Consider the following 22,123-nt stretch of genomic DNA (forward strand, 5'->3'; position numbering starts at 1 on the left):
TGACGTTTTACCCTTATATTATAGATAAATAAGACAAATATAATCCAAAATTGCCAACAAGTCTACTTTTGAAATATTGATGCAGGCTGGGATTTATTTTTCCCCACAATTAAACTGATGTGAGAGCATATCAATTGATGACACTTGGTTCTTAAAAAAAATGAAAAATAAGAAACTGTCATTATATTGTTGATTTATGTTGAAGCATCCTTTTTAAACCATTAAAACAGAAATGGATACATTTACAAATATTTTTGTTCTAGTTTCTTACAAATTGGTATTGTCTCTGTAAGACATTTAGCATTACCCTTTACCTTTTTTTGTATCAGCTTTTAAAACCTATACGTATATGCATAAAGATTACATTGTTATTTTACGAAATTTCATTGCAATTAGATTGTATTTGGGCAATGATAAAAAAACTCCACCACCGTTGGTTTTTTTAAGTATCCAAGGCTTCGAGTTTTATATTTGTTTTATTTTTTCCTAGTTATGTTGCAAAAAAATATGCTCGATTTCCCCTATATTTTTTTTCGTCAAACATTATATAATCTGAATTTGATAAAAAAAAATATTATAACAAGATAAAATCAAATCACTCTAGGGAAAAAATATTAGAGTTGAAGGTCTTTGGTCTTCAAAGATATGAGAGATTTAATTGGTTCATATGTATTGTTTCATATTTAATAGTGTAATTAATGTTAGTATAAAAAAATATTAATTTGTTGAGGGATATATATATGCAATTCAACTGGTGAAATCACGTCCTTTGAATATAGTCCTAAGCTTATAAACCATTAGATTAGATCAGTGGTTCTCAAACTATTGAGATTTCTAAATAATACTATGGTTTAACAATAGAACGCCAGATGGTAACAACCCCCTCCCCCCCTTAAACGACGCTCGATATTATAAATGATGCTCATTTTTCCTTTAATATTTGAAACTGTTTGTAGTAGCTAAAATTGAACGTACATTATTCGCCACATTAAGCTTGGACATAGTACTTGTGTGGTAGCCTTTAGTTCAGGAGGTATTTCTTTGCAAGCATGATTCATAGTTCTTACATTTGGCGCAAGACATACTATTCTGAAAGAGTTTGATCCCTAATTTTCTTGAGCAAATGACTTCAGTAGGCTACACTTGGGCAAAAATTCTTCTTGCACAGAATATAGCAATTAGTTAATTCTTTAGTTTTTAACTAGCCTCAACTATAGTACAATTTTACAATGTGAACAAAAATATAATTATTGATTAAAAGCTGATCATATTTTGATGTTACGTTTTCCTAATGATGATGGACCTGGGTCTTCCTTCAAAATATTTTTTTGGGTCAAATAGACCTAATTCTCTCGATTCCCTAATTGTTTGTGCCAGATTTTGTTACCCTTGGCAACAAACATTGACCTTCCTAAATTGATGAAGGTGGTTGGACATATTCTTCATTTAAAATTCGAAATTAAAACCTTCTGAATCGGAGTAGAAGATAATGTCTTATTTCATCAATGGATGTTTTTATTTTTATAAAAGTTGGTAGCAAAAAGGATAGTTCAGCAAAATGTATGCTTATATTTATACAAGTAAGGAAAACGACCCTCTCTAGATTAGTTCATTCATGTTTGAACTTGTATGAGCCTTTTAATACACAATTGTAGAAAGAAAAGATTATTTAAAATGATGGGGATATCAAATAGGATACCCACATCTGTCTAAAGAGTGTTCACTGTATGAACGAAACATTTACAAATTTTAAGTTTTAATTTTGTTTTATATGGTGAATATAATGAATTATGAAAATTCACGAACTTATAAACACAAATAATCAAAAAGTTTCTCACAATATTTGATTGTACCCCATATGGGTATCAAAAATGATAACCTCGTCGTTCTAGTGTTAAATTTTTATAATTTTACATTTATTGAGCAAAATTCTGGATGACCGTATTTTTAACAAAATAACTCTACGAGTACCACTAAAGAAACATTTGTGGGACAGCTTAGAAATATTGGATAATATTGTTCTGTCTATTATATATTTGATCAATAGTGCCATAGTCTTAAAGGATATTAATTGTATGACTATATAACTTTAAATAATAGTTAACTATAGTATCTGAAGATATTTCAAATTTTAGAAATGTTGATTTCTAAATATATTTGGTTAATATATACATTCATTTGAAAGATTTTTGTTATCTGGATTTATTTTTTTGATTTAGAAATTTACAAATTTTATAAACAGCTTTACTGACGTTTTTAGTTTGACGTTTATTTAGGGTTATTTAATAACTGACAAAAAATTTTTAATGAAATTTTTCCTAAACAAATCATCCAAAATCACGAAAATTGAAATATTGAAAATAAAAATATATTGCTATTCAATATAATCGCATATGGCGATCAGGAGGATCTGTTGGTGTTTTGCTTAACTGCTTCCGGTACAAATAAGTAAATGTGGTTGAGATCCAGTTAGCTTGAAAACCAAATACTGGATCCAATAAAGTTTTTAAAAAAATTTGATAAATAGGTAAACGGTTTCTTTTCACTATGGCATGGAGGAGAGTTTTACAGTTACTTCTAGACTCCTTCCTCCAGTTCCTTCCTGACTCTCCAGATAAAGAACTTGGTTGTGCTTAAGAAGTTTGCAATCTCATCATGGTCTTTTCTGGCGCGGATTGCAATTTCCACGATTTTAGAATAAATACTTCATTGATCAATGACATTTTTGTAACTGACGCCAAATACTAGATGGTAAAACAACAAACAACGTACTCAATCTCAATCTTATTATTTCATGCAAAATATTTATTTATCAGTAGACATGGATGTCAATGATAGATATCTACAGACTCGTGGATCGATCAAATTTCCATCACAAGCCAGATCTCTCGACTAATGGAGAAGCTAATCAATTCTTAATTGAGAATTTTTTTTTGACAAACACAATTTGATATCTCCCAGACAACATGGATTCCGAAGTGTTACAAACCTGTTTTCATTCTGGGATGATGTCGCTCCAAGTAGGAACTCCTCACTGGATACATATGTTTTATACTTTGATTTCAGCAAGGCGTTCGACAAGGTGCTGCATGGTGGGCTCGAACCCAAACTATATTGCATTGGGATTGAGGGTGAACTGTTGTAGGGTATCTCATCTTGCCTCAAAAATCGAGAACAGTGAGTTCTAATAAACGGCATTGGATCAGCTTCAATAGATGTCCCATCCTCTATACCTCAGTCTTCTCTGTCTATATTAATGACCTGTGTGAGAACCTCAGATCCAAAATATATATGAATGCTGACGACACAAAGCTTGTTTGCCACTAAGAAGAGGAGGCTAAACATAACCTCAGAAATTTTTTGAAGTGGAGCGACCGATGGAGAGTTCCTGTAAATCTTGAGAAAAGCTCTTTTATGACTAATTCGGGGCGGTGATATTCATCTTGGAGAGATGAAGAATGTGGGTGCCTTTAAGGATCTTAGAGTACTGACATCTTCTAATATAACATTCAGCACTCACATATACAGTATTGTTAGAAAAGCAAACAGAGCGCTTGGCTTTGTTAAAAGGAGTTTTAACAACCACAAATATGAAGCTGATGAAGAAACATTATGAAGCATATATTATGCCTATTTTAAACTACACTTCTCAGTTGTGGAATCCAATGTATAGAAAGGAAATCAGAGGTCTTGGAAGTGTACAGAAAGTATGAGGCGATATATCCTATGAGGTTGGTTTACATTTAGTCGGGATGTTGTTGCTTGAAAAGAGGAGGAAACTTCAGGATATGGTTATGATGTTTAAAGTTATTAATGGATTGACCAATTGTAATATCAAGCCCAAAGTATGTAATAAGGTGTACAACACTAGGTTGTTTTTCGATTTTTACTAAGTTCAGCTAATACTAATGACCTCCAACATAGCTTTTTTAATCGAACTATACGGATATGGAACAGCCTCTCCGAACCGGTGAGAAGGACATCCTCACTTTGCGGTTTTAAGAGACTTTTAAAAATAATCAGCATCTACTTTAATTTCACACCATATTATATTATTTCATTTTACCATATTATTTCATTAGATTTTATCCTATTATTTTATCATAATGTTTTATTATATTTTATGATGAGTCGACAATATTGGGCTTTTTGAGCAACTAGTCGAAACAAGCCCAATATTAATTAAATAAAATATCAAAATATTTTAGATGTGATTATATATATTGTATATAGGTACGAGCGCCGAGTATAAAAAGGTACCGAAACAAACCTCTGTATAATTCCGTACCGTACCAGCTCTACTTATTACATATTTACATAAAACTTATTTTGTGAATGAAAAATAATTTGATCATATAAATTTATACAAGAGACCAAAGAAATCTTGTCACCATTACATTAACAGCTCCCCAGAAACCCTTAATTGAAGTGCTTTTTTATCTGTGTAAGTCTCCCTCAGGTAATTTATTTTACTAAGGTATGTCCTTTGATTGTTAATCACTATACTCAAACTTTGTTTACAAGAACAGAAGTCTATAAACAACCTTTTAAACTACTTGGTCGCCTACATATAAATATTAACAATATATTTATTCTCATTTAAAGCACATTTAAAATTAATTAGGAATCAGTTTTAAATGTAATCACAAGTTTTTAATAGGATAAAAAGAAATTGACTTCTAATGAAAGATTACTTAACTTATTTCAATACATGTTAATGGGAATTTACATACAAAAATTCATATTCTTTATTGAATAAATAATAATTTTCTTTGAGAGACAAATATAGGTATGCTTATTTATGATTAAGTCTTACAAAATACAAAAGTATGTATTTTTTTAGGAGTTAATCAAACAAAATTCACCAAGACTCATAATTATGTTAACTTTTGAAAACTTGGTTAGTAAACTGGGATAACACCCCCCAGAAAGGAAAGATATTTTATTCCATGCTAAATAGTTAAAAGATTAAAATAATTACGTAATTTACATTTTGTATCAATTATTTGACCATTCTATCAATTTTGCACTCGTAAATATCAATTAAAATGCTTAAAATACCTGTATAAAAATAGGACATGGAAAAAATATAATCTGGTCAACATGAATTCGGGGATTCATGTCGTGGAAAAAAAAAAAAAACTTATATATTTTTTAAATAATTATATGGGCATTGGGAATCAATTTAGTAATCATCAGTTTTATTGAAGTTGCGTGTATTATATAAAATAATAGATACAATATTACACCTTTTTAGCTAGTGTATATGCTACAGTCCTCACATTTGATATAAAGAAGAATTCAATCAATCAAACACAAGCAATAAAACGTCTTTTAAGCAAAACAATTTATGAAATTCTGTAAACTTTCATGGAAAATTGCTAAATATACGAATAATTCCTAAACAAGGCATTTTGAAGATCTATAGGTAATAATTGTATATAATTTGATTTATTGTTTGAGGAGCATATTGAAAAGTATTTATAAAAAATGTAGAACTAAAGGAATAAAAAAGTTTTTTTTCAAATCTTGGAGTCTATAACATCCCAGTTTACTAACGGAGAGTTAAAGAAATAATTGTTGTATTTTGCAGAGTTCATTGTTATTATTATTATTATTTTTTTTTTTTTCGTTTTCACCTAACATCAAATACTTATAATGCCAACTTTTTAAAGTAAGTTTAAATATATTTACAGTACATACTTCACGGCTAATTATCTTTCATTCTGTTTTTTTTTCGGTCCGTTTGTGTATAAGCTCAAATAAAATATTTGATTCTTGTATGTAGATACCTACCTCCTTAAGTATATATATCTCCTATTTTTACTGTATATATAATTTTGTATATCCAACATATTTTACCTATGTTTTTACTACATGTTGTAATGGCTATTATTCATATTGTCATAGGTAAAAAGTAATATGAATCATTGTTGGCTCATTTCCAAGACGTCGTTGTTTTTGTTTTCTCTGTGATTGTCGTTGTACTTTCAACCCCACTTTTTAGTAGTATGTACTTTCTCAGAAGAAACTCATTAATTTTAAAACGTATTCTATGAATATATATATTTTTTCTTGTCAAATTAAATGAATATATATATATTTTTGGAAAATTGAGTGCCTTCATTAATTCAAACTAATCAATTAAGACTTGCTGTTTCTAATGAAGAAATTACTAGAAAATAGTAAAAAATATATGCGTAATCATTAGTGAGTCATTCGACCCTTCTGCTATATATACTTATGTATGTCTATATATTTATGCCACCCTATTATCATTTTGTTTATGCCCCTGAAGAGTAAACTTCCTTTTTCTTCTGAACATTTGTTTGTTTTCATAAAAGACGGAGAGTAGCCTTGATGATTTGTTTTGCAATTATAACTGTAAGTCTTTGTTAAACTAGCCTATGTCATTATTTATTTCCTTTTCCCACGTTCCCTCGTCACAGTGGATTGTAGCTGACAGCTAAGCTTCTCTACTCCAAAACATTCTTCCAGTTGTCAGGGTTATAAGTTGAGTTTTGGTTTCTTTTTCTAGCATGCCCAAAATTCTATCAATTTTCATTACTGTACATCTAAGTTAATTTTGTAATTTTATCTTTATTCATCGTTATTTGCTTTAATCTAAAGTTTGAATCAATATTGGTAAGTATGGCTTTATGATTGGATTGGAATCATACCTTACTAACCAATCATCTTTATTTCAAGTAGACTTTCAAAAATGTATGTATGTACATTAAAAATTAAATTTCAATATACTTCAGAATCTTATTTCTTTTCACAAAAAAGAAAACTTTATCATCAATTTAAAATTATTTTTTTTTTGATTTATATACATTGAAATTGATTGAGGATTAAACACTTTTTTTCTCCAAATAAAGTTTCATGTATAGTTTTGATATACACATAAATTATTGGTGTAATATTAAAATACCCATGCACTTTAACAAACATATTTTCTTTGCATTTCAAAAGGGTATTTTGTTCGTTAAATATCGTGTGATTGGTTATTGTTCATATTATAACATATACAAGGAAAAATATCATTTTATTATTTTTAGAATTTAATAAAGAAAAGTTGAAGAAAAATAAATGAAAATGCATTTTTAACCATTTGTCCATTCTTATTAAATCAATAGAAGAATTGCTGATAATAAAAGTAATAAATTAGATTTTGAATAATATCCATGTCAGAATCAATAAATCAAAACCGATCGATATCTTTTAAAAATATATATATATATATATTGACTACTATATGATGACATAAACAAAATCATCCTCTGAGAAGTGAGAAGTGACCTTTTTTTGAAAGAGTGACATAAACAAAATCATCCTCTGAGAAGTGAGAAGTGACCTTTTTTTGAAAGAGTGACAAAAGAGAAGCAATAGTTTTAATTCAAATTATAAAACTACACATGACAATTACAATATCAAGTACAATGATTTTTACTTGAATTAAATTGAGAATTATTTGATTTTTTTTTAATATTATAAGTCTACTCATACCTCATTTGCAGTCGATGTTTATTTTTAATTAGATTTGCATACTGTTGATGTAAATGTCAAATTCGACATATTTATTGTGAATGATTCATACTTTACAAATAGTTTAATATCAAAATTATATTTACAATGTATGTAGTAGACAAATGCTTCAAAATAGGAAGGACTCTGTCAAAATAAACCAATTAATGCATATATAGTTTTTTTTTAAATATTTGAATAAAATCTTAGCAGGAAAATTCTATAATTTCAAAAATAAAAAGACATTAAAAGGTCTTTTGACACTTTTTTTTTGTATCTTAAAAAGAAAAAAAAACTTTTTTTGAGTGGATAAAAACTACTAAGATAAAATGATATTAACTATAAGTTCGTTTAAAAAGAATTTCCGATTTTTTTTTTCATTGTGCATCTATCTCTGCATTTATAAAAAGCAAAATGAGCCAGTAAATCTTTTAGAAGTTTAATCTTGGTCATAAATTTGAAAGAAATTATATTTCCATGATTTCTAAATAATCACATATATTATTTTAGATAATAGATATTTTTTAAATTTTAATTTGATACTTATCTCTAAAATTCAATATTATAAAATAACTTTTTCCTACGTATTTCTACATGTTATTCAGTGTATGAATAATTATAGAACATTCTTTAAAAAACTAAGGATTAATATCATTTTTTTGTTTTTTCATATGTTTTGAATCAAAGTTTTGGGAAAAATAAATAGTGAGTATTTTGTTTTAAACTTGTTAAACTTGAATGTTGAAATTAAGAAATATAGAAGCGAAACAGTCAGGAAAAATAATATACACAAAGTCGATAATAACCACAAAACCTTTTAATAAATTAAAAATATATTTTAAATTCCCAAACGATTGAAATATTTCTTCTTTTCTCTAAACAAACTGAAACTTTAGTCTAAATAATGTATATTTACAGAGAGCAAAAATTATAAAATTCACAATTAATAGTTATTAATATTATGTTGATATTTGCTCAGTATTACAATCTGAAATAATACATTCTTGTTCACAAAAAAGAAATAAAAAAATACATGGTTGAATAATGCTCCAATAGATACAAAAACATTCATTTTCTTGTCAGAAAAAATCCAATGAGTAATTACCATATTGCGAATTTATTTTTTGAGATAATTAAAAACAAAAGGAGTTTCGACAATATGATTTGCCAAAGAAATAAAGGGGAGGTTTGAAAATATCAAATTAAATGTATTTAATTGAATTTATATTGATAGCTTTGAAATGTTCTATTACATTTAAATAGAAGTTTTATAGATAGGGTTCTATTACAAATTTCAATAGAAAAAATCAATTATTTATGACACTTTTCTTCAAATTCTAAATATATCTCATCCAAATATGAATATGCAAATATAGTGATAGATAGATTAAGCAATCAAAATCAAGTCTAAAGAACATTCACGACTATAATCATATTCTTTTATAAATGATAAATTGACACATAATTTAAGAAAGAGGAGGGAGGCAGACGAATGCATATTTTACTCCTTTGTTGCAAGGCTTATCTTACATACATTATATTATTTTATAAGATTTCCTTTTTTTAATGGTTGGATGAGTGAAAAAATAAAACTTAATTCTTTACAAAAAAAAAAAAAACGTATATATCCTAACAAATAAATATCTCTTTTCTCTGATTAATGAACCATTTATTTGATAAAGAAAGTTTCGAAAACCATCGAATATTTAGTGGGTTCTTATTGTTTATTTGATGTAAGGATGTAAAAAGTATAAATGTACAGTTCCTTAAAACTGTGTTTTTCAATTTTTTGTTAGAGTGACCACTATTTAAGACATAATTTACATCGGATATCGGCGTTTTTTAAACGCTAAATCTAAATCACTACGTTAATCTATCAGCTATTTTTTAATAATTTATTTTTCTATTTTTTAAATATCCTTAATGAAGGACCAAGACTCAATATATGAAATCATATCTATAAGAGTTCTTCAAAAATCCTCTGGATCATGATTATCATAAATATTATATCTTAATTTATGAACTAATGAATGTACTTTACAAATTACAGCAGATAACGTTTAAACATTTGAGTAAGAAAAATGACTGCTTAAATGTTTTTGCCATAAATTTAACTTTCATTATTTTAAATCATGTGGTCAATCTAAATCCAGTATTTTTTATTAAAATAATAATAGGTATTGTAAAAAAGTAAATTATTTTTCAAATATATGGCTTAAGTAATGTGTATCTCGCATTGTATAAGCTCAATCGATTTACGTTTGATTGTCTTAGAAAGATAATATAACTTGCTAAAAATCCAAAGAAAGACATTTTTGTGATTGAGTATTGTTTGAAAAAAGGTAGTTTTAAAAAAAATAGTTTTTATGGTTTTAATACTGTAACAGCAATTCACCTCCATGGAAATCGTCCAGTCAGACAATCATGTAAACACCGCTTTGATTGCAAAGAGATAAAAATTGATTTTTTTTCATTTTTAAATCCGTTTAAAATAATAGATTTCTTTTTATTACATCTAATAAATATAATTATCATAATTCTATGACAAGTAAAAATCTGCCAATTAAGTTTTTCCAATGTCAATTTTTTTATAATATAAACTTTTTATGGTAAATTGGTTTAAATATTTATATTTGCTATTTTCCTTTTGGGTGTACTCATAGAGAAAAGAGTAAACATTATTTAAAAAAAGATTATTAAACAGACACTGGAAAATATTTAATCAGATTGAGAAATTTTTTAAAGTAATGAGCTTGAAAAGGTAAATGTAGAAATACAAAAGTTAATTTAGAAATCTTAAAATGAATCATTTGCTCGTAATATTGAAGTATTTTTTTTCAAAAGCGAGTTCAATGGTAGCTGAATGTTCGACATTTCTTAGTTTATATTAAATAGTTTATTAGTAGTTTTAAAATTTCAAAACGAAAATGAGCCCCCATCCCACCTTACTTAGATAAGTTTTCTGTACAAACGTCAATCAAAATGGAGTAGATCGCTGCAGAATTTGAAAGAAGGATTAAAGAAATTTATTTGTTCTATGGTGCAACTACTGGAAGAAAGGGAGAGATAAGTTGAAAGATATTTAAAAGTGCCGCACAGATTGCTTAGAAGTATATCCCTGGATAAGAAATCAAGAAAAAAACGATTTTACTCGAGTTAGTGTACGTCATTCTAACAAATAAAAAATTGTATACGTTATAAATTCATTTTTTCTGTATATTATTTTTTTAAATATAATCTTAAAACTTTGCTTTCACTAAAACTTAATGTAAATTTGTTTTAAAACTATTTCAAATTTTTTTTTAAACATACTAAATTTAAAAAAATAAAAACATAATACTAATTACACCGAAGATTGACGGTGGCATAGAACCTTCCTTTAAGGAATACTAGTGTTAAATATTATCCGATCAAAGGTACTGAACTATATTGACCAAAAAAATAGGTTGTATTCTGTTCAAACAATTATAGTTACAATACAAGTATTCACTTGATGCTAAGTATCAAAATTTGGCTTTGCCTGTGTATATCTGTTACCAAATAGAATCAATGGCTCCAAAAATGATTTTGCTGTCCACTGAGATAGCATAACCTGTTTTAGAAATCATGAAAATGTCAATCGGTTCGAAAGTTGATCTATAAGTAGTGTTCCCATGCCTAATAATGTACTTTTTTGAGGAGGCTCGGATTTAAATATTCGATAGTACCATACGGCAAAGTCAAAATGGTTTCACTATGATACCATTCTTGTGTTAAATTGTGTTATTGATGATCTTTTTAACATAAGTTATGACTACAAATTACTTTTTTTATATAAAGATGTAGATTAAGCTCAAGTGCAATGTTTTGACGTGTAATAATATTGCATAAAAACAATATTAAAAAAATATATATATTTTACTATTATTTGAGTATATTTTACATTATAGAAATATTTATCTTAACTCTCTGTAAAATGTGCACATGTGCTCTCTGCAAATGTGTATTATCAAAATATTCCACTAAAAAAATATAACTTTACTAGTTGATACAGCTAAATATAATGGAAGGGGCCTAGTAATTTGTGCAAAGTAATTTTGTTTAGAATCAATAGAGTATGAATGTGTCTTACATAACGATAATATTTATGTAGTAAAAAATTTGTTTCCAAGTTATTCAAAGATATTTAATACTTCAACTTATTTATAGCTAGCAGTTTTTACAATAATTGATACACTGAACTTCAAGTATTTTATGTTAATTGTCGTCTGGGCTTCCTTTCTTTTAAGATTACAATAAATTATTTCTTATTTTACTTCTCGATAATTTTTGATAATAATGGAATTCATATAAAAGTTTCAAAGGAATATTAACTAAATTTTGAAACTACTCCTTTTAAATTTAAAATGAGTACTTTGTTAAATTATATCATTGAATGGATAATGTATATCTATGATAAATTTAAATAGCTCACTAAGTTCAATTAACTAATATCATTAGTGTTATTTTTTGAATGAATATTTAAACTTTATAATAAAGTTACCAAGCAGGTATGAAATAGGAAATGTATAAGGATCAGATTAATTTTTGCCGTTATATCTTACTGATGAGTATTTTAAATTTTATATGTTATTTGTTATTAAAAAACCCCAAAAACAAACATACAGTCTTGCTACAGACATATTGTTACTAAAACATGCATTATGCAGTTAGAACAAATTTTATTTCTAAGCTTGGGAGTATTTAAAATAGATGTTACTATACTTCAAAATAATCAACATTAATAGTATTAATATATATTATTATAATAGATTTGGATTGAGTCCCCACAAAAGGAGGCTAGGGATGCCAGTCATCATACGATTAATTTAGTGTTTGAAAGGGTAGGCTTAGATTTGCAAACTTATATCCCGTGAACTATAAAAAATGTATCTATGAAATGATGATCGTAAGTTCCATAAACATTTTAATATGATAATATCATTTAAGTTTACTCACCCTTTAAGTATAAAAATAAATTAACCTAGATGAAATGCTTCATTAGCATTACGTTTTCATATCTTTAGATATATTCTTCCATTACTAAAATAATAATAAATAGATAAAAACTTATAATTTTCTATCAATAAGTAATTTTTAATTGGACTAGATTATAGACTATCTCAATACTCTCATTTATCATATTTTTTCTACTCCTTGCAAAGCAATTGTAATATTAATTTTGATTCTTGTTGAATATATAAAGTAACTATCAAACTGTTTAAACATTAGTTATATTAAATGAATGATCAATCTAAATTAACTCATATAAAGTGAAACAACGTAGCTCAATAGACAGATCTTTCTCTCTATTTATCCTAGAAAAGGATGATTTGTACTTTAAATACCATTTCTGGGTTAGTACGAGTAATTATAATACTATCATGTACAATGCAACTATATCTGACATAATTAAAGGTAAATAAATCAAAACTAAATAAAGCGTTCATACGTTGATGAAGAAAAAAATACCCAAAAAAGCTGAAATGCAAGAATTAATGTTATTTGTTGGCAATTCGAATTGTAGATTCTTCCCTCAAATTATTAAAAAGTTTGTCAAAGAAAAAAAGAAAGAATAACAGATATACATAGTAAGTGATTAAAATCGAGTGCATTTTTTAGATCGTCCATTATTTGCTAGTTTGTAAAATGAAGAATAAATTTTCTTTCCTAAATCTTTTTCATTAGTATTTTATTCCTCAGGAGTGAACTACTTTTTTTACTACATACAATTATATACATATCTGAATTGAACCTTTGTGTGTGCTCATAAAAGACCTAGAGTAACCTTGAGGATTTATTTTGGAGTTTTATTTGAAGTCCTAATTGAACTTAGAGTAGAATTGAGGAACAACATTGGAATAATTCCTACCTATCTCCTTATTTTATTTTTATCTCCCCAACTCTCTCGCTGCAGCTGCTTGTAACTGACATAATAAAACTTCATGACAGCTAAGTTTCTTTCCTCCGAAACATACTTTAAATTGCATAGGTTATAATATGAGTCATATTAACTATTTAAAAAAAAATACACTGCATATAATTCTAAATTAATGATTAATTAATTAAAACAAACTTGTACAATCGCTATATACATATGTTTTTTGTTTAACATCGCGTTGTATATATTATATAAAACAGGCTTTGTGATGATTAATGATAAAATATTTGTTGTTGTTGTGTACTTAAAAAATATGCATATATAGCTAAGCTAATAATAATAAAAAGATATGGAATTAGTGAAAATGGTATATATACTTTACGAACATAAATAAATATTTGTTAGAATTTGTCAAGAAAAAACATCATTTTATATGATTAAAAAAACGATATTTTAGGGGAAAATACACAAATAAAAGCTTTTCATATAAAAACTAATGCATTTTTTCTTGGAAAAAACAAAATTATTGGATATTTATACTGAATTATGATTTAATAGTGTAGATTCAAACAATTACTCACATATTTATTTACGTACAGGGTAACTCAGAATTAAAGTCCACATAACTTTAGCATTACTAAATAAAAAGACATAGTAAGTGACATAAGTCAGAAATCTAGCTAGGCAAAACTCCTGAAAAATCAGAAGACGTTTTGTGTAATAATTGCGGGTCAACGTTGAGGCGTCTCAGCCAAGTTGTTCAGAGAGGAAAAAGCACATGAAATGAGATTTTGTAGTATTCAAGTCAGTTGTAGAGAAATATTATTCCATTCAAAAAAGTAATAATACATATTCCAATACAAACTATAGTCTCTAAATAGTTTAATTTATTTTATAGTACTCTAACTAAATCCAAATAAATGAAACCCTACGTTAGTTAAGTGGTATATTATACACCTTGGCATTTATAAAAATGCTTCTCATGTCCTTGAATCTACACTTTATTGCCAATACTTTTTAGTATGCTCATCAAACAATAAATCAGATTATAAGCAATACTTATTGATCTCGAAAATGCCTTTATTAGAGATTATTTGTATATTTATCCATTTTTAATCGAGCTTTAATTAATTTAAGAAACAGTTTTGCTTAATAGTTGTTCCTATGTTTTTCTGTCCGATTGAATTAATTCTCTTTTTCTTTTTTTTTTTAAATGTGAGGACTGAGGCGTAGAATAGTAGCTAAAAAAGTATAATATTGTAGCTGTTATTTTATATAATTTACACAACTTTACTAAAACTGATAATTACTAATTTGATTCCCAAACTTACAAAAAAGTTATAATTATTATAAATATATATATTTTTTCCAAAAAAATACGTTTAATGTTTTCACGAAATTAATGACAAATTTTTCCTTGTTAAACCCCCAAAATGATGTTGGTAATATTATTTTTAAATGGGGATTTATTTTTTTCTCACTGTCTGATAATTCAAATAAGTTTTTTTTAGCATTTTAATTCATATTTACGGGAGTAAAATTAATGAAATAGTATAAGTAATAATACAAAATGTAAATGACTTAACTATATTAATTGTTCAACTGTGTTTATCATGCAATTAAATAAGTTCATTTTTATTTTTAGGGAGAGGGGGATTCTTTTTATAAAAAGGATGTTCACTAACGGAGAGTAAAATGTTATTTATTTTGCGTAGTTCAAATTATTTCTGGTATGTATTCGCATTATATATACATATGTATATACAAGTTACTTAGTCTTTCACATATATTTTCTATAAAGACCGCCTTCATCTGGCTTCTTGTAGGGGTATTGATCCCCGTAATTTACCTTTACAAGCAAAAATATATGGAAAAGAGCCAAAAAAAGATTATGAGTATATGTAGGTGTGCATTTTTTATCCGCAACTTGAAGCTATTTTAAATTGAAGTCAATACATTTGCAATAAATATACAATGTAGTACACATGTCGAAGTGTGTCTTTAAATAAATAATTTATTGTGAATAAAAGCACTCCAGGGCTGTTTGTCGTTTTTGTATTAAAAAATACGAACTAAAGATTTTTTTTTGTATAATAAATGTACCCATTAAATACATTTTTATGTACATCGAACTCTAATCAATATGAGGACTTACAGTCATTGAGAAAAAAGATTATTTAAGAAAAAACGTCGATTGCACAAATAACGTATCAACACAATTCGATCTAAAACAAGAACTCTTACATGAATCAGTAATTGATGTGTTTGAATAATGTGGGGGAAAAAAAGGCAGTGTTTTTTTTCATGTCAAGGGTATGATTTGCACAGTAGATATTTGGAAAGGAGATAACAATATGTTGATTTTGTAAATGTTTGCAGAAAAACATATATAAGAAATTCCTGGGGAAGAAAATGTATTAAATACGACTGATGATTACAAATGAGTCTGCATTATATTTGTATTTTTCGATAAATAATTTCAATCAGTAAATTATTATTATTATAAATACAAATTGAAATTAAAATCAAAAATTTCTTAATTTGGCAGAAGGGTTACAGTCGCATAGAAGTAAGAAGATTGGAAGTGGGGTTGGAAGTGTGGCTCTTTAAATAGATGATCAAAACATAAATAAACATATACTTAAAATAATAATATAAACTCTAGAAAATAACAAAAAAACAAAACAATATATGTTTTTAAAGGAGATTGTGAAGTTGTCTTCTTTAAAACTCTCAGGTGAAGCTTATCTATCGATAACATATCGGAAATGCTAAAATCAGAGGAAATTCTCTTTGCGTAACATATTTTTTTTGTTTTTCTTAAAACAACTTTGATTATATTTCCTAGCCCTCCAACATAAAAAGAAATAAAATCGCTCTAATTGAATAAGAGCATAAAATTGTCATTGATAAGATGACCCACAGATTAATAAGGATATTTTTTTCAGATTTACTATTTTAAATAGAAATATCAGTACACTAATCGTCGGTGGGGCAATAACAACACTTGCAATGGTCATTCGAAAAACTTCGACCTGACTTAGGGTTTACCGTAGAGTAAACAATATTTGAACCACTTTTAAGAAAAGGATTGTATTGCATTTGTTATAGTTTTAATAGCAAAAGCTGTTGAAAGAGCCAAGTTTCTTTTCTACAAATAGTTGAAAAAATAATTGAATATTATGTTAAAATTACTGTCTTAATCACAACGTGATCTTTGTTTTCACTCCACCTTTCGAACAAGGATATAATAAATAGTCATCAAACTGACTGATTACGTACAACTCTTAGAATCAATTTATTAGAAAGGACTATACGTGATGATATATCGGATCGAAATCAAAAAAATTGATATATCGTACAAAATTTACAATATCTACACCGTATTGGTATCAAAGAAAATTAGATATTTGCACAGATATTTTGTATCATGTAATAAGAAAATACTTCGATTTTTGTAGCCTGGTAATGCTGAATACACAGAAGTTTCACTTAGATAAATGAATTTGTTATGAATTATGTACTCCTTAAATAGTAAAACACAAACTATGTCTACCTGGTTATTACATTATTTGTAGAAAAATATAATGTTATATTATGTCCCACTTGTACTCTTAAAATTTTAGTAATTCAATAATAATTTCTAAGTATTCATAAATGGCAATTATTTGGTTTTAAACGAACATAAACAATATCACTCAATATCTTAATAATCTATCGAAAGGACAAAGTATATACTCATATAAATATAGATGAATCAATTCGTCCATTTCGGTAATACATAAATTATTAGTTATTTGGAGGTTTAATAAGTTTTTATGTACATAGTCTATATAATGGTGTTCTGAATATTTAATTGTAGAAGAACAATCTTTCTCACTTATAAATATTAATTATTTTAATGAATTTTTTTATAAAGATCTTCATTAGTAACATAAACTTAATACAACAAAATGAAGTAATTATTAATTATTATTTTTTTTTTTTTCTTAACAACAATCATTGATTTTATATTGTAGCAAGTAAAATAGTTTAAAAAAAACAAAAAAAAAACATCAGAAGCCAAAGTTGTAAATTGAATTAAAAGTTTATTTTAAAGTCTTATAAAAAGAAGAAAAAAGTTAAAAGAAAAGGTTTTTCAATCATTTTTTTTTTTTTTTAAAGAAAATTGATTGTCTACTTTGAGTAGAATAATGAAAAGGATTGATTTTATTGGCAAATAATCAAACTAGACTTATCATGGGAAAGTTTGGCCAAACTTAATAAAAAGAATTACTTTAATATAAAAAAACGTTTACACTATTTGATGTTAATGTATACAAACAAGTATATATATATATATTGTTACATGTTGTATTCCTTAAAGTAAAATAATTCTGTCAGTTATATTTTGATTCAACAATTCTGACATGAGAAAATAAATATGTTTTTATTCACAAAAGTGTGTTAACGACAGAACTAAGTAATATTAGAGCCAGTTTATATTATAACCTTAGGAAATATAGAGGTTAGAACTTGAAGAAAAGTTCATTTATTGAAGCATTATCGAGAGTTTACACAAGTTGCGATCCTTGTTCAACCAATCTCTTTTTTTACATTTATTTACAATACAAAACATATTTTTAATTATTAACTAAAGGAAAAAAAAACTCAACTCAAGTCAGAATAAATAGTAAAATATTTACAATAAGTAACTGATAATATATAAAAATTGAGATTTGGTTATCCCTATTACTTTTAATATTTATTGATGATAAAGTCAAAAAAAGTCCAATGACTCAAGTGGGTAGATAAACTATTATGCACTTGAATGGAGTTCAAATTATTTTTTGGGTATTCAAATGGCCTCTGAAAAAAGTATTTAAGACTTGAATTTATAAGCAATGACTTAACATTCAATGCAAAAGACTTTAGAATATATTTGAACTTAGAATATATGGACTTTACTTCAGATCTATCAAATAATAAACTTGATAATGACTTATCCTTAAAATGGTTTCAAATTATAAGAAGTATAATACAACCCATAGTTTTAAGCTAAGATTAAAAAACTTTTTTACGGACAAAGAAGTCCTTGAACAATAGGAAAACAAAGCCAATATCCCAACAACTTTAAATATATATCAATAGATAAATAAAAAGGTGCTAAATTTATACAGCCGATTCACCTAAAGCAGTATTTCTCAAACTAGTGGTACGCAAACTCTCCTTTAGCTATCATTTTTAAGGAGTCCATTTATGGACATAGTGACAATGATAGTGGAGGAGGCAAAAATAGTATTATGAAATTTTCCTTTGGAATATTCTCATCGAAAAATATCTATCGGGAGATTTACCATCTATGTAAATTAGCCAACTGCAGATAATTGCCTGAATTATATTATATATGTAGCAACAAATTTGCCAATCTGTCTCATTTATGGACGTAAATGACCCTTTTTTTATGATCCGTAGATAGTTTTCCCAACCACAAATATATTTTTTACATTTTCAGTTGCATAAAGACAAGAGCTGAAAATTCAACCTTTATAATGTTTTTTTTTGCAAAAAGGGACAATGGCTTCTACCACAAGGGCATTATGAATTGTGATTCTCGTTGGCTTAAATAGAACGATTGTAACACTTGTTCTAAGGCATTGGAATTAAGCGAAAATTACTAAACTACTTTATAAATAAAAAAGTTAACAAATATACATTGTTTTCAAGAAATGAAATAAAAAATTATGAATGATCATATAATTTGGAGTAATATTCTCTCAAAAAGTGTCAAATTTATAATTTTTAATTAATTCTGATATTTCAATATTTTTTTAGGTGTTTCACAATGTATATATGTAAGTTTTAAGAACCACTGATCAAGACAATCTTTTTCAGTAGTATCTATTGTATATGTTTCCTTATTCTGAAGCCATTTTTTCTTTCATGAATATAACAAATCATCAAAATTTTGTTGTTTATAAGTAGCTAGAGGCAATTTGTAGCATATATTTAGTTTTGTTTGATTTATTAGTCAGTAACCTATAATTAGTTTTTTCTTAACACGTAAGGTATTTTAGTGTTTTCTTGTGTGATCCTTTTTGTACAAATTTCTGACGCACTTTTTGAGAATGAGAAGTTAGATTAATATATTTGATAATGAATCATTATCTGCATTATATAATGTTTATTTGAATTATAGATTTAAACTGTTTCTAAGATTAGCTATGTTAATTCCGGAGAAAAAAATGAAACTTTTCCTCAAAACAAAACATGGTTTTTATAATTATAAAACAAGGTATTGATTTTTCTAAGTCTTTTAAGAAACTGAAACAACTTATTAAATAAATTGATCATAATTGACCTCACATTTAAAAGATAAATATTGAAGTACCTTGAACATTATTCAAAGTGTTTATTTTAATACAATTTTGTAATTGAAGAATACTCAAATTGCTTTAATTATGATAGCAAATGTCCAATTTTCCGTACTTTTTTTAACCTTATTCTACGGAACTTACGTCAAATTACGGAGAAACTCACATAATTTCAACTCCATGACCTTTTAAAATATAGTTTATTAGCCAATGAATCATTGTAAAATATTAAAACATTTTCTCCACAGAGTTTTTAAAAAAATTTGAGGGAGGAAGTTAATTTTTTTATGTAGAACTAACTTTTAACAAAAAGGTAGAAACATATCTAATTTTTTTTAACAAGAATATAATGATGTGTTAGTTAAATATAATTCATTATATAAATTTGTTAAGAGTAAATATGTATTTAGTATTAATACAATCGATAAATACTTCAGCTAAATAAAAATTATTTTTTATATTCTTCATTTATACATTTATTACAAAAACATTAATACTTATAAGGAAAAGTAAGTTCTGCCTTTAGCAACTACATGTAATAAGCATGGCTATACACTTTACTTTTCCTCATACGGAGTGAAATTAGGATCAATGAGCTTGGGTATTAACGTATTCTCCGGGGCAATGGAGTTTACAGAGTCATTAAATGGTTTCCTTATTTATGTAAGAGTGTATGCGCGATGGAAGTAGGAGAGGAGGGGGGGGGGCGATAAAAACACACACTTTAGAAACAAAATCAACAACTATATGTATTTGTATAAAGGAGATTTTTGTGGAAATTTGACTCTTGGGTGTTCTTTAATGTTCCTATATTTATATGTAAGTATATATATATATACATTTGTAACGACTCCAACAGCAAGGAACTCATAAGGAAATACTAAATATAAATCACGATATGTCCTTTTAGCAACAAGGAATTATAATTTATGAGAAGATGAAATCTCTTACCTGCGATGAGGGTTTATTTCGTCCATATTTGACTAACTGAATGGATATCTTTGTTCCAACAGGACATTCCAAACTAAGTGTCTGTGAGTCACAGGCTGCTTTTTGATAGGTCCTTAATGTTCCGGACAAAAGAGCGAAAGGATCGTTTCGATAAACTTTATATTGAGCTCCAACATGGGTAACGAGTATCAGAAGGAAAGGAAGATAGAAATATATCCTTTCTACTCTCCGTGTTTGCTTTGTCATCATCAACATTTTGGATGTATTGATTTAACAGCTCACCGAATAGCGTAGTACTCCTTCATAGAAGAGGGCATTACAAATAATTCATACCATGATTTGCTCGGCATAATCTGTAAATAAACACATCATAAAAAAGTTGGTTTGAACTCATTAAGTCTTATAAATATAAAACATCATTTGAAATTATTTTTTTTAAAAGTAAGCACTTTTGATACATTTTACTTATATTATTTATCTACATATAATAATTGAATAATTATGCTATAATGCTCAACTACAACGTTTGTAACGCTTATATACCTAAATGACAGACTCCATGTAATTAATCATAACATTAATGAGTTCTTTTTTTAAATTCCTTTTTTTTAAAGATCTCAAATGGGAAAATTTTAATCATTTCATTTTATAAAAACTTCTTCACAGCATAACTTCAATGCAAATTTTATATATTGTTACGGATTTTTTTGTATCCATAAAAAAATAATTAAATAATCATATATAACTGTTCAAATGGAGCAGTATTCAATCAAATCCCTGGTAGGAGAGAGGGAAAACGTATTTACATATGTTATGTTTTATGTATTTTGGGGAGTGATTTAACCGTCTCGTTCTTGTTGAAGATGAAAGACAGAGATCACTCAGTTGAAGAGGAGGGGAAGGGAAGGAAAGATATTGTAAAGTGATGGATTAGATTTGTAAAGAGACAGAGAGATAACAGAGGACGAGGTGAGTTAGGGAGAGAAAGAAAGAAACAGAAAGAGAGCCGAGCTAGTAATTCACTAATAAATTTAATATTCATATATTGCTAGAATAGCAGTAATACCTCGGATTACGAACAACATCATTTCAGTGAAATGTTTGTAATTCATAACTTTTATTTATATTTAGATTATAAATTCTGAATAAAAAGAGTGTAGAGGTGATGTTAGAAAGTTTTCTTGAAAATAAAGTTGGTTGCTATCATGCCTTGTAGTAATTAGCAATGCCCATGTGCCGTTGCAAATAAATATTGCCCAAAAATGAGTTCTAATGATATTTAGTTAAATAAAATTTATTGCAATGAGGCTCTTCACTTTTTATCAGTATTATTTAAGAAAATCAGTTAATCGATTTAATTTCAAATTGACTTAAAATTATATTCATAATTTGA

The 22,123-nt window shown here is 26.9% G+C and overlaps 1 protein-coding gene across 6 annotated transcripts in view; it reads right to left on the reverse strand.

The window, feature by feature from the left end:
- Positions 1–22,123, reverse strand: part of LOC121129701 (uncharacterized) — a 371,351-nt gene that overhangs the window by 65,922 nt on the left and 283,306 nt on the right. For all 6 annotated transcript variants that reach the window (XM_071893235.1, XM_071893232.1, XM_071893233.1 and 3 more), the window contains one exon: positions 20,731–21,083. In XM_071893235.1, the coding sequence (XP_071749336.1) occupies positions 20,731–20,985 (255 nt within the window). In that variant the 5' untranslated portion in view covers positions 20,986–21,083. The remainder of the gene's footprint in view (positions 1–20,730; positions 21,084–22,123) is intronic.

The sequence above is a fragment of the Lepeophtheirus salmonis genome, chromosome 14, assembly GCF_016086655.4.
Source record: "Lepeophtheirus salmonis chromosome 14, UVic_Lsal_1.4, whole genome shotgun sequence".
Classification (NCBI taxonomy): Eukaryota; Metazoa; Arthropoda; class Copepoda; order Siphonostomatoida; family Caligidae; genus Lepeophtheirus; species Lepeophtheirus salmonis.